At 41.7% G+C, this 16,597-nt stretch overlaps 1 protein-coding gene and 1 long non-coding RNA gene across 5 annotated transcripts in view; one reads left to right on the top strand and one right to left on the bottom strand.

Annotated features, from left to right (window-relative positions):
- Positions 1–36: 36 nt before the first annotated feature.
- Positions 37–16,597, top strand: part of ZFYVE16 (zinc finger FYVE-type containing 16) — a 25,550-nt gene continuing 8,989 nt past the window's right edge. The window contains exons 1-10 of one of the 4 annotated variants that reach the window (XM_035099890.3): positions 37–247; positions 2,467–2,572; positions 2,986–5,144; positions 7,994–8,090; positions 8,947–9,048; positions 10,506–10,627; positions 10,994–11,375; positions 12,116–12,232; positions 13,474–13,629; positions 14,671–14,895. In XM_035099890.3, coding sequence (XP_034955781.2) covers positions 2,503–2,572; positions 2,986–5,144; positions 7,994–8,090; positions 8,947–9,048; positions 10,506–10,627; positions 10,994–11,375; positions 12,116–12,232; positions 13,474–13,629; positions 14,671–14,895 — 3,430 coding nt within the window. In that variant the 5' untranslated portion in view covers positions 37–247; positions 2,467–2,502. Of the gene's footprint in view, positions 248–2,466; positions 2,573–2,922; positions 5,145–7,993; positions 8,091–8,946; positions 9,049–10,505; positions 10,628–10,993; positions 11,376–12,115; positions 12,233–13,473; positions 13,630–14,670; positions 14,896–16,597 lie in introns of all 4 variants that reach the window. The other 3 variants (XM_035099889.3, XM_088653279.1, XM_035099891.3) reach the window with 3 other exon arrangements.
- The window catches only part of LOC148684420 (uncharacterized), a 21,787-nt gene continuing 14,563 nt past the window's right edge, over positions 9,374–16,597 (bottom strand). Inside the window, exon 2 of the long non-coding RNA XR_015946232.1 lies at positions 9,374–9,743. This is a non-coding gene — a long non-coding RNA (uncharacterized LOC148684420). The remainder of the gene's footprint in view (positions 9,744–16,597) is intronic.

The following is a 16,597-nucleotide window of genomic DNA, read 5'->3' as shown; positions in this document are numbered from 1 at the left end:
AAACAGCCTAGCAACTGCGCAAGCGCACTTGGCTCCATCCCGGAGATTGGTAGCCGAAGACTTGAGGGAAGGCGGAGAGGGGGAGAGAGAAGCAGAGCGCGAGGTCGGCGCATGCGCACGTAGACCTGAAGAAGAAGAAGAAAGAGGAGACCCCCCTTTCTCGGGGAAAGGCAAAAAAAAAAAGTCTGCACAAAAGTCCCGCCGCGCTTCGCGGGGCTCGTATTAAGCTGGCGGGAGCGCCCATGAGGTGAGCGGTGTGTGTGTGTAGGGGGGGTGTTGTTGCTTCCTGGTGTGGGGGCGTGTCTGCTCCGGGTTTCGGCCTCAAGAGAGGGTCCGGCGCCCAATTTTTTTTTTTGTCCCTCAGATGTGGGGGCGCCTGTGGTGTAAAGGCCTCCATTTCTCTCAGGTATTCTGTGACGAGGGACACTGTTTGGGTTCCGGTGTGGACGAGGCATCTCTTCAAGTAATGCTCTGGCTGCTCGCCACCCCACACATTTCCCCCTCTCCCCGTTTAGGGGTCGGTGGAGGGCAGGAGCGAGGGGGGCTGAAGCGGTGGGTAGGAAAGACCCGCCTGCTCTACTATCTTATAAAGGGAAGGACCGGCACCCCGGGGTGTCCTGCCTTCCCTGGGGCGAGCGAGTTGGTTCCTCTCTCCTCCTGCAAACCTCCCACCCCCTTCCTTGCTTGACATCTTCACGATTTGTTGCCTCTCAAAAGAGTTTCAGGCTCCAGTTTCCGTCTGGCGCCTGGAGAGATCGGAAACCTCAACATCAAACACCCCACCCCCATGCTTTCTCCCCCGCCCCGGTCTTGGTTGGAATAATCCCGTGCGATTATAATAAATCTCCAGAAGTTTTGTCCGCCCCGGTGTGCTTTTTATGGTTTGTGGAGCCATTGTAGTAAACAAAACGGCGCAGGAGGTTGAAACTGGCTCAAGGTTGAAATGCCAATATAATGCAATAGAATTCGCATGTGTGTGTTTCTTTCCCCGCTGCTATATCTGAAGGAAGATAATCATGTGAGAAGTCAAGCTGATATGACGACACCATAGCGAGCGAGGGTGGGTTTGTTGCACCAAAATCTGTGTTTTTCCGTGTGCAGGGACGTTCTCAGAGCACAAGCAAGTGAAGCTCCTGGGTGTCTCCCTAGCTTGTCTGTGCACTTAAAGAGTTAGGAACGTTTTCTTCCCAGTTCAAAAATGATTTGACTTCTTGCAACTAAGTCTATACAAGCTGCAGCATTTTTACCCCATGCTTTAAGTTTAGCTGACATGAGATCAGCAACAAGACAGAAATATTTAGATCGGGTCAGCAAACTTTTTCAGCAGGGGGCCGGTCCACTGTCCCTCAGGCCTTGTGGGGGGCCGGACTATATTTTGAAAAAAAATATGAACGAATTCCTGTGCCCCACAAATAACCCAGAGATGCATTTTAAATAAAAGGATACATTCTACTCATGTAAAAACACCAGGCAGGCCCCACGAATAACCCAGGGATGCATTTTAAATAAAAGGACACATTCTACTCATGTAAAAACATGCTGATTCCCGGACTGTCCACGGGCCGGATTTAGAAGGTGATTGGGCCTCATCTGGCCCCCGGGCCTTAGTTTGGGAACCCCTGATTTAGAATGTTAATGATCTTTATGTGCTGTATACTTGGCAGTTTTGTCATAGGTTGCTTTAGGATTAGCTATCTTATCAAGAATTTCAAAGTGCTTACCAGGTACTTGGTTTGCAAGTCATGGTTTGTCTTATGATTTTGAGTGATCAAATTGACAGTGTTGGTCCACAGCTTGTTTTTCATTACTGTTCATGTCTTAATGAACCATCTTAAAAGACTTTTTTGGGTTAGATACTGACTAATTATGTTATCAGGCTGAGCTCTTTTGGCCTTCCCTCAATGTTTGTAGCATCGGGGTTCAGGAAGCCAAGTGTGTCTTTCCTGGCCAGCTCATTCTCCTCCTGTTGTAGAAGGCTGCTGAGTGCTTCTCATGAAACATCATGTGACATTGCCGTTGCACACATGACACACACCTAGTCTTAGGCACAAGCTGGCACCTTTGCTTGGGATTGTGACTTTATGCAAGTTTTTAATGTGGGTAGTCAGATACACCATGGTTAAGGAAGAGTGCTCAGTTCACCTATAATGCCAAGCCATAGTTAAAACAAGTTTATAAGCAAAAAAAACCCTATGGCTTCAGATAATAGTTTGTTAGCAGTAAAAGCAAACCAAAACATAGTTAAGCTGTTGGACTCGCACAACTCTAAGCCACAGTTTAATTAATCATCGGTTTAATCAGGCCTTGACTTCTTCTTTTTCAGCAGCCTAATTTGATAGAAGCATACAACTTTTTAGTGTTGCTATTTCAAAGAATTGTTAGTCAGAAATTTCTTACAATCTACTACAAATTGTTCAAGATCTACCGGTAGACCTGCCCTTGCTTAATTCAGTGTATTCTACATAGGCGCAAGAGGAGAATCTTACCAGATTCAGCCTTAGAATGGACAGTTACTTCAAAGCAGCAGTCTCAGACTTGGACAAGCTACTTGATGAATTTGAGCAGAATGCAGGTTAGTTTTTACTTCATGCTTCTATTTTGTGTGAGAGAACAGCATGCTTAAAGTGGATTATAATGAAGGACACCTCCAGTGTATATGGTGCTTTCCAGGGCCTCATTCACCTTATTACTGTGTTCCTGCTCCCAAGGAGGTTACAATCTAAAACAGACAATGGGGAGGCATGGGGAGACAAAGGACAGGAATAATGTGGGCAAAAAATAGCCTTTTATTAATATTTGTTTTTGATGCCATAGGAATGAGTGAGCTTGTGTTTGTATCTGTATGTGTGTGTGAGAAAGAGAGGGGGGGAGAGAGGGTGTGTGTGTGTAATGAATTTCTAACAATTTTTATTTTAATTTCAGATGAACTTGAAAACAACAAAATTGTAAATCCACATGATTCCAAATCTCACTTTCTTTCTTCAGAATTAGGTTACCAGCAACCAAAATTCCTGGGACCAAATGTGCAAGAAAATATTGGTAGTTGTACCACATCAACTGAGCTCTCATTGTCTAGTCAGACTACAAATGTAGCAAACTTTGAACTGAACACTGAACAGAATGAGAAAAATGTCACTGGGTTAGATCTTCTGTCTATGGTGGATGGTGGTTCTTCAGATAAAAATCAATCTTCTTGCCTTGGGCGATGTAGCATACCCATCTGTGATCTTATCAGTGACACAGGTAATTTGAGCCATGTGAAAAGTAATTTGGAGTGCATTCAAAAGTTGCAACCAGGTGACTTTCAGACCAATACAAACTCTCTTACTGGTTTTGATTTATCATTGGTAACAGCCACTGCTTGTAACTTGTCTGTTAATTATAGTGTGGGTTCTGGCACACATCAACAGACTGATGAAGATACAGCACTGTATAATAAGGAAGATAGCACAACTGAAAAACAGAGCCAAGTGGCACTAAAGACAGACAGCCTTTCTGAAGCAAGTGAAGTGGAATCTTGTGGGGCTCAAGAAAAGACGGAAACTTTGGATAACAATGAAGTAGTTGATCAGATAGAACAAACTACAGGCCTGGAGAGGATATCAGCTTTAATATCCCAACTAACGCCAACTGTACAAAGTTCCAAAGATGAGCTAATGTGTGAAAAACTGCCTTGTGAGTTGTTAGTAGATGAAAATAGTGCAGAAAGTGAAACGATACATGGAGAAAGTGGCAAGCAAGCTATTTCAAAAGAAGATAAGATTGAATCTGAAGCCTCTAACCTGCCAAAGACACGTGGGTTGAATAACACCAGCTTAATATTGCCTAAAGAAGAGACTTTATGTGCCTCCTCACTTCAAATTGATAATACGTTGGTATTGGATAAAACACCCACCCCTGAGGAAAATATCTCTAGTGCAGAAGAGAAAACCAATGCAACTGCAAAGATAGTTTCAACATCGGAGGCCTCTGAAGATGTACAGACTTCATTGTCCTGTCTTCCACTTGCTGTTTCTATATGTGGATCACTAGTTTCAACTGATGACACAAGTGGAAAAACTGCTCAGAGTGAAGCAGCAGATGTCATTAGTGATGTAACTGTGCACACAGAAAAATATAACAATGGCCTTCCTAAAGAAGAATTGTTTAACAGAATAGAAGCTTCTGAACAAGATGGAAATCTAAACAAACCCATCCAGTGCTGCCTAGAGAAGCCTTTCTTTACAGATAGCGAGAATGTGGGTTTTGACAACATTACTAGTAAATGTGATCTTTTCCAATACCAAGATTCTGCTGCTACTTCTAGTAGTTCTTTGGTTACTGAAACATGCAGCAATGTTTTGCCCACTGACATTGGTGATAGAGCTTCAATTGATCTAGCTATAGAAGAAGACATTATTGGAAGTGATATGCTAATTAGTGATGCTGAACTTGATGCCTTCTTAACTGAGCATTGTTCTGAAGTGATCCATTCAAAGCCTCTGGAAGAAGATACTGATGATGGACTGTCGGAATCTGATGTGATTTATGATAACTTAATAGATGCTAACAAACTGAATGTCAGAAGTGATAGATTACAAGTAGAAACGGAATTTAAGAAGAGGGAAGCTTCCGTTGATAACAATTGTATAGTTTCCAATTCTGAACCTAGATTGGGGATTCTGGGGGGGAAAGGAACACGGCAGGTTCAACAAGAGACTTCAGATCACATAAGTGAAACTGCAAATGAAATTTCAGACCTCGCAAGCAGCCAACAGATGGTGCACAGTGGAGGTGCAAGGCCAAAACAGTTGCAAAACTTTTCACCAAAATCCAAACTCTCTTCTGAGCTTAGTAGTCCAAATAAACTTGAGAGTGAGCCCCAAGTGATAAATTCCACAATCTCAAATACCTCTCTCTCAGATACTAAAATCAGTTCTGATTCAAACTTCAGATTTAATAATGGTGACACACAAAGCTGCTTGGAAAACAAAGGTAGTGTCTCACCTGTGATCTCAGAACCTGTTCAAGTAGTAGAACAAGCTGTAGTCCCAGGGGACAAGCAGCCATCCTGGGTTCCTGATTCAGAAGCACCAAACTGCATGAATTGTCAAGCCAAGTTCACATTTACAAAAAGAAGACACCATTGCCGTGCTTGTGGGAAAGTAAGTAATCTAAACCCATTTTAAAATATCTATCATAGTCCATATGTCTCCTCATCATAGAAGTTAGGAAGAAGTATTTATCCTTCTATTTCTTAAGGTTAGCGTTTGCTTTTATTAACACCATTCCCACCCTCCCCCAAAGCTGGCTTAGTTGGGATGGAAACAGGCAGTATTAAGTGTTATCAGCCTAAAGTTTTACTGATTGAAAATGCAGTCAAACAGGCTTCAGATCCTGGTAACTGAACAAATAATATATATCGTGGATTCTGGAAGGAAAGAAAGACACAATCTGTATTCTAGATAAAATAAAAAAATTCCTTCAGTAGCACCTTAAAGACCAACTAAGTTTATATTTTGGTATGAGCTTTCGTGTGCATGCACACTTCTTATGTATTCTAGATAATCATTAAGTTTTGCACACAATCTTCAGTTTGCTAGTAAAAGTGGGAAATGTTGATCAAAAGCAGGATATAAATGTCCCAGTACTTGCTACCCAGTGCAGTATTGAAAATCCAGCCTGTGCTGGGGAGAGAAAAAGCTATGTTATCTGAGCACAGCTTGCCCTGCCATATATTAAAAGCTAAATGCGGAGGGAGACCATAGATTGGTGAAAACATAAGAAGATCCCTGCTGGATCAGGCCAAGTGCCCCATCTAGTCCAACACACTGTTCTCACAGTGGCCAACCAGTGGTCTGGTATCCAAGATTCTGTAGGATTTCAAGACTTCTGTCTCTTATGACTTCTGTCTCTTATGTAATCTTTGACCACCACCTCCAGTACTCCCTTCAATATCCTTCCTATAAAGTTTGCATCCAGAAATGAGTGTCTCATTGGTTGTTTTCATTCCACCAAGTTTCTGTTATACCCAGTATATCTGTCCTCTCAAACCAAGCACAGTTTCTCTCCCAACATTATCTGTGGCACTTGCATTTTAGTCTGTGTTCCTTTGTGCTCTCTGAATTGCTGTTAGGTGCCCCTACACTCTTGATCCCTAGTTCTATACTCCTCCATTTAAATGATCACAAACCTTTTCACCTTCATCCTGGGGGAAAGTTGGTTCCGAACCTGACCCTCCTTGGCTCCTGTCAGTTTCACCCCACAATCAGTTTGAAAACTGTTCTTGATTTTAACAGCTTGGTTGCATCCTGGTTAAGTGGAGCCCGTCCAGGTTTGATTTGTCCCAAAAGTTCCCTACTGTTTAACAAATCCAAACCCCTCCTCCTGACACTACTGTCTCATTCATGCATTGAGATTACACACAACGGTGCCTGTCTAGCTGCCCCTGTGTGTGGCACAGGTATTCTTTCAGACAAAACTACTTTGAAGTTCCTGGCTTTCAGCATTCTACCTACCAACTTCAATTTTGCTTCCAGGACCTGTCAACTACATTTCCCTATGTCATTGGTGCTAGCATGCAGCATTACTGCTGACCCCTCCCCAGCACTATATAGCAAGCTGACTAGATGACAATGACTGCTCTCCACATCAAAAGGGGGGCGCCCTGGGGACGCCCTTTGTGTGCCTGCATGCAGCACCCCCCCCCAATCCTACATGACTCCTGGCAGAGCGCTCCTGGACCATCTCCCCAAGTTGCGAACCTTGAGGTTCCCACCAAACCTCAGTTCAAATAACCAATCGCAACTGGGGAGGCGGAGCCAGGGGAGCGGACCAAGTAAGAGTAGGGCCAAGTAAGAGTAGGGTTCACTCTTTAAGCATAAAAGGGGGTGGAGCCTACCTGGGAGCTCTCAGTCTGCTCCATGCTTCCTGCATGCAATTCTCCCTATTGTCTGCATGCCCATCACAGACTCAGCTATGTTCTTAATGATTACATCACCCAGATCCAAAATCATTCTCACCCCAGCCCTCCAGGATGAGTGTCCTCAGCACAAGAAAACTTCTTAAAAAGTAATCCCCATTCATTCTTGGCCTGGCTTTTGAAAGTTGGATGAAAATGGAGCTGAGCTTTCAAAATGAAGTGTGACCAAGCCCATTGAATGACTTTCTCAGAGTTAGGAAATCCTATATTCTGACTACAGATGTATGAAATGCGGTGTAGTATTTGATAATGATTAGGCACTATGAACTTGCTCAAGGCAATTCATTATCTTTGAAAATATATTAGGAAGTTGAACCTAGGCAGATTTTAGGTAACTTGTTCATAGTACAGTACAGCATTCCTCTTGGTGCACTACAGTGATTCAAAATTCTTCACAGATCAGAATAAGGCAACTCATGCTTCAGTTTTTGTTTGTTTCTCCTATATTTTTCACACACACACGCACCCAGAAATAAATCAATTTTATTAGCAGTAATTGTGTGAGTTGGGCATAAATAGATTCTAGGTTTGTTGATTTTTTTTTAAAAAAAACCTTTTCTCCACTAGATGTCAGTATTGTACTATAGAGTTAATTTATTGTGATCTATGTTGCAAAAACTGCACTTTGGAAAACAGGTACAGTACTAAAACTGCAAAATAAGATTGTTCATATAGTTTTAATTCCCCCACCTGTTTGTGTCTTGTCTAACTACCGTAGTAATACAGTGGTACCTCCATTTGCGCACGGGATCCATTCCAGTGCTCCAATTGGATCCTGAGGTGTGCGTATCCGGAGGCGCTGCTTCTGCACATGTGCGCGGCGTGGTTTAGCGCTTCTGCACATGCGTGTGGCTCTTAGAGCACTTCTGCACATGCTCGCGTGGCGAAACCCAGAAAAATACTTCCGGGTTTGCCGTGCACGTATCCTGAAGGATATGTAACCGGAGGTGAACGTAAGTAGAGGTACCACTGTATATTATTTTAACTATTTTTTAGATTCATAATATTAATTTAGCTGCCGTTCTAATCTAGGTTTTTTGTACAGCCTGTTGTAATCGGAAATGCAAACTTCAGTATCTGGATAAAGAAGCAAGAGTCTGCATAAGCTGCTATGAGTCCATTAACAAAGGTAAAAATGATTTAAGAGAATTAGGAGAAAGAGACTCCTAACTCCTGAGTATTGAAACAGTCTTCCCAATATGAACAATATTTCTATTATAAATTGTGCTCATAAACATTTGTAATACATCTGGACACTGCATGGGATGGATTTAACAGGAGTTGCATTCATATGTTATATTTAGAAACTTTTTAAAGAAATAATTTTTAAGAGTGATTAATATATTGGTCATACAGCCTCTTAGAACATAAGAATAATTATACTTGATGAGGCAGTTATCTATCTGGTTTGGTATTCTGACAATGGTCAACCAGGTGTCCTATGGAATTTCCCAAGGGGGAAATTCTGTTGCTTTTGTCTGGCTGCTGATAGTTGGAGAGAGAATGTGTCCATATACTTTTCTTTCCTTCTCTGTCCCCCCCCCCCAACCTCATACATTGCTGATACTGATGTCCTTGACTTTGCTTTCTATAGCAGTTTGCCACTGTATTGACTAGTCTGCATAGGTCTCATTCATGTGCTCTGTAGGCCTTATTGGAATGATCTATGCAATTTAACATGTTGGGCTGTACACATAGAGACCTCCCTATGTAAATATTTGAGTATAAGACACCAACATCAAGAAGGGTAGTTTGATACAAATAAATTCCTATGTGTGGTGAGGAAATAACCTATATAGAACTACTGGCTGTGCTTTTTCAAATCCAGTTTTTGTTATAGTCCTAGTTAAAATGAAACTGGGTGTGATCCTGAACTCACCTTGGGGTACCTCTCAGTACCCCTCAAGCCTGTGTGTGAGAAAAAGGGAGAAAGGAGAAATATCCTACATTTGTGACATTTAAACTTTTTAAATTTTGTTTGTTAGCACAGGCACTAGAAAGGATGATGAGCCCAACAGGTCTTGTGCCCAATTCTGGTACCTCTGAATATTCAACTGTTTCACCTCTGCAGGAAGCGCAGACAACCGGTACACCTAATTTTCCTTCTGTTTCATTACCCACGTCTGTATTTAAACAGCCAAATGGTGATGGTAACCTGAAGGACTAAATTTACTATCGGGGCCTCTCTAGACAATTATAGGATAGCACAACAAACTTGCAGGTGTTCACTTGTGTGGGATACGCATACTCTTGGTTTGGTTTTCATTTTCTCAACACTCAAACCATGATATGTTTGGGGCTGAGGGGCAGGAAGCAGGAAATGAAATTTCTTTATAGCAGTGTTGCTGCAATTTGGAGTGAAGTCAGCGAAGTGGTGACTAATATTGTAGATAAAGAGTGACCCATGCTATGTTTTAACCTGAACTTGCAGAGGAGAGAATTTTTATTTTGAGACAAAAATGTCAATAAACCCCTTGTTGGATTATCTCACATCTTTAACACAATGTCTCCAGACTTTGCCTTGAGACATAAGCTGGAAAAGGTGAAGAGAGCTCCTCTAGGCTAGTCTTGAGATAAGTCTTCCATGCAAGTCTCTTTATTTGCACACCTGTGTACATCTTTCTCTAGATAGTTTTGTGCATCAATAGTTAAATTTACTAACTGCAGAAACCTCATGTCTTGGTATATTTGTGTTGAGATGTACAACTATTCATCTGATCTTTTCTTCTTCTTCCTCCTCCTCTTCTTCTTCTTCATAATAATAACCAGAATAAAATGAAACCTAGAAGACACAAAGATCTCACTCAACCCACCTCACTAAAAATAAGCAAGGAAGATGCCACATATATACCTAATACCTTCCAAATTAAGTGTCACTTGCCTGGGTAAAAATAAACCTTCCTTCTTGCTAGCTAAAGTAGATAAAGGTGGTGCCAGGCATGCCTCTCTGGGGAGATGATTCCACAAGCAGGTAACCATCACTGAAACAGCCAGTACTTGTGTTCCTCCACTACACGTCTCCCTTGGAGTGGACATATGGAGAAGGACTTCAGATGGCAATTGCAGAGTCTGGCTTGCTTCATGTGGGGAGAGGCAGTCCTTGAGATACTGGGTGAAAACCAGCATCTTGAATTGAGCCCATAAACTAATTGGTAGCCAATGCAGTCATGGTAGCATTGGTTTTATATGTTCAGACTGTCTCATGGAAGGCACTTTGTGCTACTGAGGCCACTTGAGCCTCGCCTCAAGTGACAGTAATGGATCCAGAAGTACCCACAAGCTACACACCTCCTTCAGAGTGTACCCCTACCCAGAACAGGCCAGTTCCCATCCAACTGGTCTAGAAAACTGCCTGGATAAACTTTCAGTTTATTGACTTTCATTCAGTCTCCTTTCCATTATCGAGGAACGCTATGCGTTGTAGTAACACTTCTAAGTGGACTGCTATTGTGGGCAGGGCAAGGCTTTTTTGGAAGTGTTAGGTGGTTTTGTTTTAGAAAAAAATAAGTAAAGGATCCTCATTAATTTCTCCTCCTCCTTTTAGGGTTGTGCCCTAAAGAACAGAAAAGAGTTTGGTTTGCAGATGGTATTTTGCCTAATGGGGAAGTTGCTGACACAACAAAATTGTCATCTGGAGTCAGAAGATCCCCACAGGAACCATATCCTGTAAGCCACAATTTATCATAAATTGCTACTATGTGTTCTTAAAAATAAGAAGCGGACATTTTCCATCCTGGTTTCTGCATATTAGAATTCCCTTCCCTCTGCCCTATATGAAGTATCATCCGTCAATTGCTTCAAATGTCTTGTAAGAAGAATGCACCCTGTTATTACTGAATTCCTGTTTTATTATACTATTTTACTGATTTTCAAGATGATTCCCTGTTTCATAACACTTTTATTGTGATGTTTTATTGCTAAATGGCTATGTAACAATGCTTTTTTCATTTTTTTCTGTTTGAAATGCTTGTACAGATTTCACACTGTTGAATTAAGTGGATTTTAGATCTAATTGAATAACGTTTTTCATAGGTTGGAAGTTCAACAAATGACACTGTCTGTGCAACTGATATCAAACCAAAGGATGAAATGCATATTGCTGGACAAACTGAGAACTTCAGTTCTCCTACTTCTTTTGATCCAGAAGAAGATATCCTGTCCCCCGTAGGACAACCTGAGTTGTCATGTAATTCTGACTGTCCGATTCCTGCTATTGCTGAATTCCCCACTATTGTTGAACCAGTAAAGCATCTTGTTCCTGCCACAACTAATGAAGCTAGTGATGTAACTGCTAGTCCATTAGATTACAGGATGCTTTGTGGTATTGAAAACTGTGTTAGCAAGGAGATCAGCCTTATTCCTGAGGATAATGGGTTGCCTCCTCTTCTGCTTGCAAGAGGAGAAAAGGGAGAAGGTGAGTTTCCTCTGCCCAAGTAGAGTTTTTCTGGGAAACGTGTAAAAATGGGAATGTTTCTCAGTGTAATGTGCTACATTGCATTGATTTTGCAGTTCAGAAGTGTATAATGATATTGGGAATCATAAGATAAATCATTTAAAAGGTAAATGCATAACATTGAAATTAAAATATAAAGAAATAATATTGTCCTTATTGGCACATAATACTAAGCCAGATCATGGCTTAGTGAGAATGAGGAAAAGGTGGAGCTTTCTGGAGAGGAGATTGTAGCTGCTTTGCTGCTCTGTTGTTCCGCTGTTGTGCTGAGCTAAATCATGGTTTTAGCTTAGCATGTCATCAGAACCGGGGCTTGTTGCTTAGCTCTTCAGACAAATCACGAACTATAAAACATGGGACAAACTTTAGTCTGCAGCTCGTTTTACTGGAGAAAGCTAAGCCACAAGCCCAGACTAGGACAAACCATGGCTTCTCACAGCACAGCTGCAGGATGAATGGGGAGAAACAGAGAATCTGCAATCTCTTATTTGAGAGCTTGCATGGCTGCTTGTTTACAGTAAGCCGTTGTCTGTCTTGGCATTGTGTGCTGACGGTGCCATCAAATCCAAATATGCTCACATCTACTGCTGGACTGTTTTTCTGATTAAAGTGTTGTATTTTGCAATGAGAAATTGCTTTCCTCCTGCTCACTGTAAGAAAATATCCTCTATTGGACAAATAATGTTCTAAATTTTATTTAGAATCCTTAATAGAAGAACATCCTTCTCATAAGCAAGTCACTTTACTACTTGAAGAACCTAATCCACTAACATTCATCCTGAATGCAAATCTTCTTGTGAATGTCAAGATACTGCCTTGTAAGTAGTATACAAAGAAAATGGCATGTAAATGTGTTTGTTTGCTGCTATAAAATATGAACCAATCTGTAGGCTTTAATCTTTAGTTTTACTTGAGGTTTTTCTCCCTTTACCCTTGCCTTCTACCTTTTAAAGGAAATATGTATCACAAACCTCTTTCTTTTTTTCTTTTTTATGGGGGCATGACCTCTGGACATATTTTATTGTCCTGAAATGAATAACACTTGCACAGGGGCATCTCATGTATAATTCTGAAGTGTTCTAGGCATTATTGGTAGGAATACATTGAATTGGTAGTGATACATTGAATTAAACAAATATTGGTTGAAGTTGGAGTATACTACCTTTCAAATTCTTCATTAGGCTGAAGTAAGATTCTTAGGTGTATAGAAAGTCAGATGATGTCCAATAATGAATTACAATGTTCCCTATAATCCCTTAATTCTTAATTATCACATCAATAAAAGGTATCACCTTTTAAATTTTTAAAAATCTTATAAAAGTCAAGTAAATAGTGCAATAAAGATGGTGCTATACAACTGTCATACTCAGAAAAGACCCATTGAAATAAATGGAAATAGTTTAGTGAGTTTACACTTCCCTAACATTAAATATAGCCTTTACTTCCTAACGTTAATGTCTTAGTTTGTTGTTGTTTAGTCGTGTTCGACTCTTCGTAACCCCATGGACCATAGCACGCCAGGCACTCCTGTCTTCCACTGCCTCCCGCAGTTTGGTCAAACTCATGTTCATAGCTTCGAGAACACTGTCCAACCATCTCATCCTCTGTCGTCCCCTTCTCCTAGTGCCCTCCATCTTTCCCAACATCAGGGTCTTTTCCAGGGAGTCTTCTCTTCTCATGAGGAGGCCAAAGTATTGGAGCCTCAGCTTCGGGATCTGTCCTTCCAATGAGCACTCAGGGCTGATTTCTTTCAGAATGGATAGGTTTGATCTTGCAGTCCATGGGACTCTCAAGAGTCTCCTCCAGCACCATAATTCAAAAGCATCAATTCTTCAGCGATCAGCCTTCTTTATGGTCCAGCTCTCACTTCCATACATCACTACTGGGAAAACCATAGTTTTAACTATACGAACCTTTGTAGGCAAGGTGATGTCTCTGCTTTTTAAGATGCTGTCTAGGTTTGTCTTAGTTACTATGCAGAAATATATATGTATTTAATATCCTGCATTTAACAATAAAATATTCTACTGCTTAATTTTATTTTATTTTTCTCAATAAGATTCTTCAGAAAGGTGCTGGTACTTCTCAACTAATGGACTGCATGGTTTGGGGCAGGCAGAAATTATTATACTGTTACCTTGTTTGCCAAATGAAGATGATGTTCCTGAAGAAATATTCAAATTATTTATTAATATATATAAGGATGCCACGAAAGGTATGAAACTTTGCTATAATTTGAAAGCAGTACATACTTCATGAAATACTTCCTTTTCAGTACAGTCGTATTTTGGTTCTTGAATTTAATCCATTTGAGGAGTCCTTTCGACTCCTGAAATGTTTCGAAAACCGAAGCGTGGCTTCTGATTGGCTGTAGGAGCTTCCTGCAGCCAATCGGAAGCTGCGTCGGACGTTTTGGCTTCCAAAAAACATTCACAAACCAGAACACTCACTTCTGGATTTGTGATGTTCGGAAGCCGATTTGTTTGACAATTAAGGCGTTTGACTACCACTGTATTCATCTTAATGGTGTTATATTGTTCAAATAATAAGAACTGACTCAATGTTCTTTGCTGGGCTGCTCAAAAAATGACAGGCATTTCAGGGAAATTTTCCACCCTTAGTTGCTGATCTCATGTTGGGGAGTCTCTTTTCCCCCTCTCTATTTCCATTAATAATCCATTTCTGTTGCAGCCCCTGACAGCTGTTCAGGATGGTCCCCTAATTCTCATGAATGACTTGTTCAGATGTGTTATGTCATGGTGCTATAGGTGGTGGGGGCAGTAGTGTCAGGAATCCAAGCACAATCATGCTTATCGGGATTCACCATATGGTCCTTATAATAAGAAATTGATATTATTATTACCCACCTTTCACCATAATATTAATTACAGTCAAAATAACACAGGGTGAGTCCTGAAAATATGTATCTCGGGTGTCAAAGGCTAGGGTAAAGACATGTGACTCCAGCACACGACAGAAACTATATAATGAAGATGGCAGGCACATCTCGGGATGGAATTCCTCAACTGAGGAACAGCCATTGAGAGTGCCCCCTCCCAGGCCACCACCATCCCAGATTTCCGAGGCTGATGGAACTACAAAGAGCTCCCCTTCTGCTGATTTTAACGCCGTATGAAAGGAGGTGGCCAGAGTCATTTATCTTATTTTTTCCTAGAAGCTAGGATTATATCCATGGCTGCATGCATCAGGAGTGTGCTTTTATGATGATTTTGACTATATGTATTCTTTTAACCAGGAAAATTCATAGGAAATTTGGAAAATATTACTTTCACTGAAGGCTTTCTTGGAAGCAAGGAGAATGGTGGATTCCTATTTATTACACCAACTTTTCAGAAACTGGATGATCTTGTACTACCCAAAAATCCTTTTTTATGTGGTATTCTTATTCAGAAGCAAGAGGTGCCATGGGCAAAAGTGTTTCCAATTCGCTTAATGTTGAGATTAGGAGCAGAATATGGAGGTGAGTTTCATTCACATATTATTTCATATACTTAGATCAGTACTTTCATCTGATCCATTGTGTATTAACATCGTCTTTGACCTCAATGTGGTTGCAATTGTCAGTTTCATTTATTCGTCCTCTTATGGGTCTTTTTGGTAGCACATTTCAATATTATATGAGTAAAGATGTAAAGCAGGGGTCCCCAAACTACGGCCCCCGGGCCGGATGCGGCCCAATCGGCCTTCCAATCCGGCCCGCGACGACCCCCGCCGCCCGCTGCCGCCGCCCGCTCTCACAGCGCGCGGCGCAGCGACGATCTAAAAAATCGGCAAAAAATCGCCGAAAATCCTTTGTGCGCATGCGTACGGGCCTCTCCCGACCCGGAAGAGGTCATTTCTGGTGCACTTCCGGGTCGGGGGAGGCCCATACGCATGCGCACAAGCGATTTTCGGCGATTTTTTTTCCGCCCGTGTGCGCATGCGCACGGGCGCGCACTCCCCCGCCCTCCGGCCCGCTGCGCGCGCACTCCCCTGCCCTCCGGCCCGCCGCACGGTAAGTCTGGGGACCCCTGATGTAAAGGCTATCCCGGGGGGGGGGGGATTAAGAGGAAAATGCAAGGACTATTTTCCAGTGGAAAAACTGGAAATTTGAGGAACCACTGAAGAAACCTTATGAAGTACAGGAGTACAGGATCAGGTTTAAGGTGCTGGTTTTGACCTTTAAAGCCCTATGCGACTTGGGACCCTCGTACCTACGGGACCGCCTCTCCTGGTATGCCCCACGGAGGACCTTAAGGTCCACAAATAATAATATTCTGGAGATCCCGAGTCATAAGATGGCTAGATTGGCCTCTACTAGAGCCAGGGCCTTTTCAGTACTGGCCCCAACCTGGTGGAACGCTCTTTCCCAGGAGACCAGGGCCCTGCAGGATCTGTCATCTTTCCGCAGGGCCTGCAAGACAGAGCTGTTCCGCCTGGCCTTTGGGTTAGACTCAGCCTGACCCCTGTGTTTTCCTCCCTCATGGCTTGGATTTATGGCCTACTTGAAATGAGGCTGCACTTTAAATTTTAATACTGTATTTTAATCTGTATTTTAATTAATTGTTTTTATGTTTTATTGTAATTCTGTTGGTGTCAGCCGCCCTGAGCCCGGTTTTTGACTGGGGAGGGCGGGGTATAAATAAAAATTTATTATTATTATTATTATTATTATTATTATTATTATTATGAAATATTTTCTCTTTTGGAATGAATGAAGTGCTTTCCGCTCACTGAAAATGTGCGATATGAAAGTTTCTATGTAGTACAAATCTATAACATTGGTTAGTGATGACTGCTGTGTAATCCACAGACATACACAACACAATCTAAAATACACTTCTGCACCTAGAATGTGCTGCCATCTTCATAACAAGAATGTGCTGCTTGCCACCTCCCGGTGACTTTTGAATCTACTTCATAGATATTACATATAAATGTCCTGCATCTGCTATCTTGGTCATTCTATTATGTTCTTTGTTTTCTCTTTTGATATTTCTTCAGCTAATTCAGTACAGGATCTTATAGTTCTCTAAGAGAAGAGTATTAATGATATATGTCAGGGGTCAGCAAACCTTTTCAGCAGGGGGCCGGTCCACTGTCCCTCAGACCTTGTTGGGGGCCGGACTATATTTTGAAAAAAATATATGAACGAATTCCTATGCCCCACAAGTAACCCAGAG

Source organism: Zootoca vivipara, chromosome 10, assembly GCF_965207765.1.
Source record: "Zootoca vivipara chromosome 10, rZooViv2.hap1.1, whole genome shotgun sequence".
Classification (NCBI taxonomy): domain Eukaryota; kingdom Metazoa; phylum Chordata; class Lepidosauria; order Squamata; family Lacertidae; genus Zootoca; species Zootoca vivipara.
This window is presented reverse-complemented; position numbering and strand designations above follow the sequence as displayed.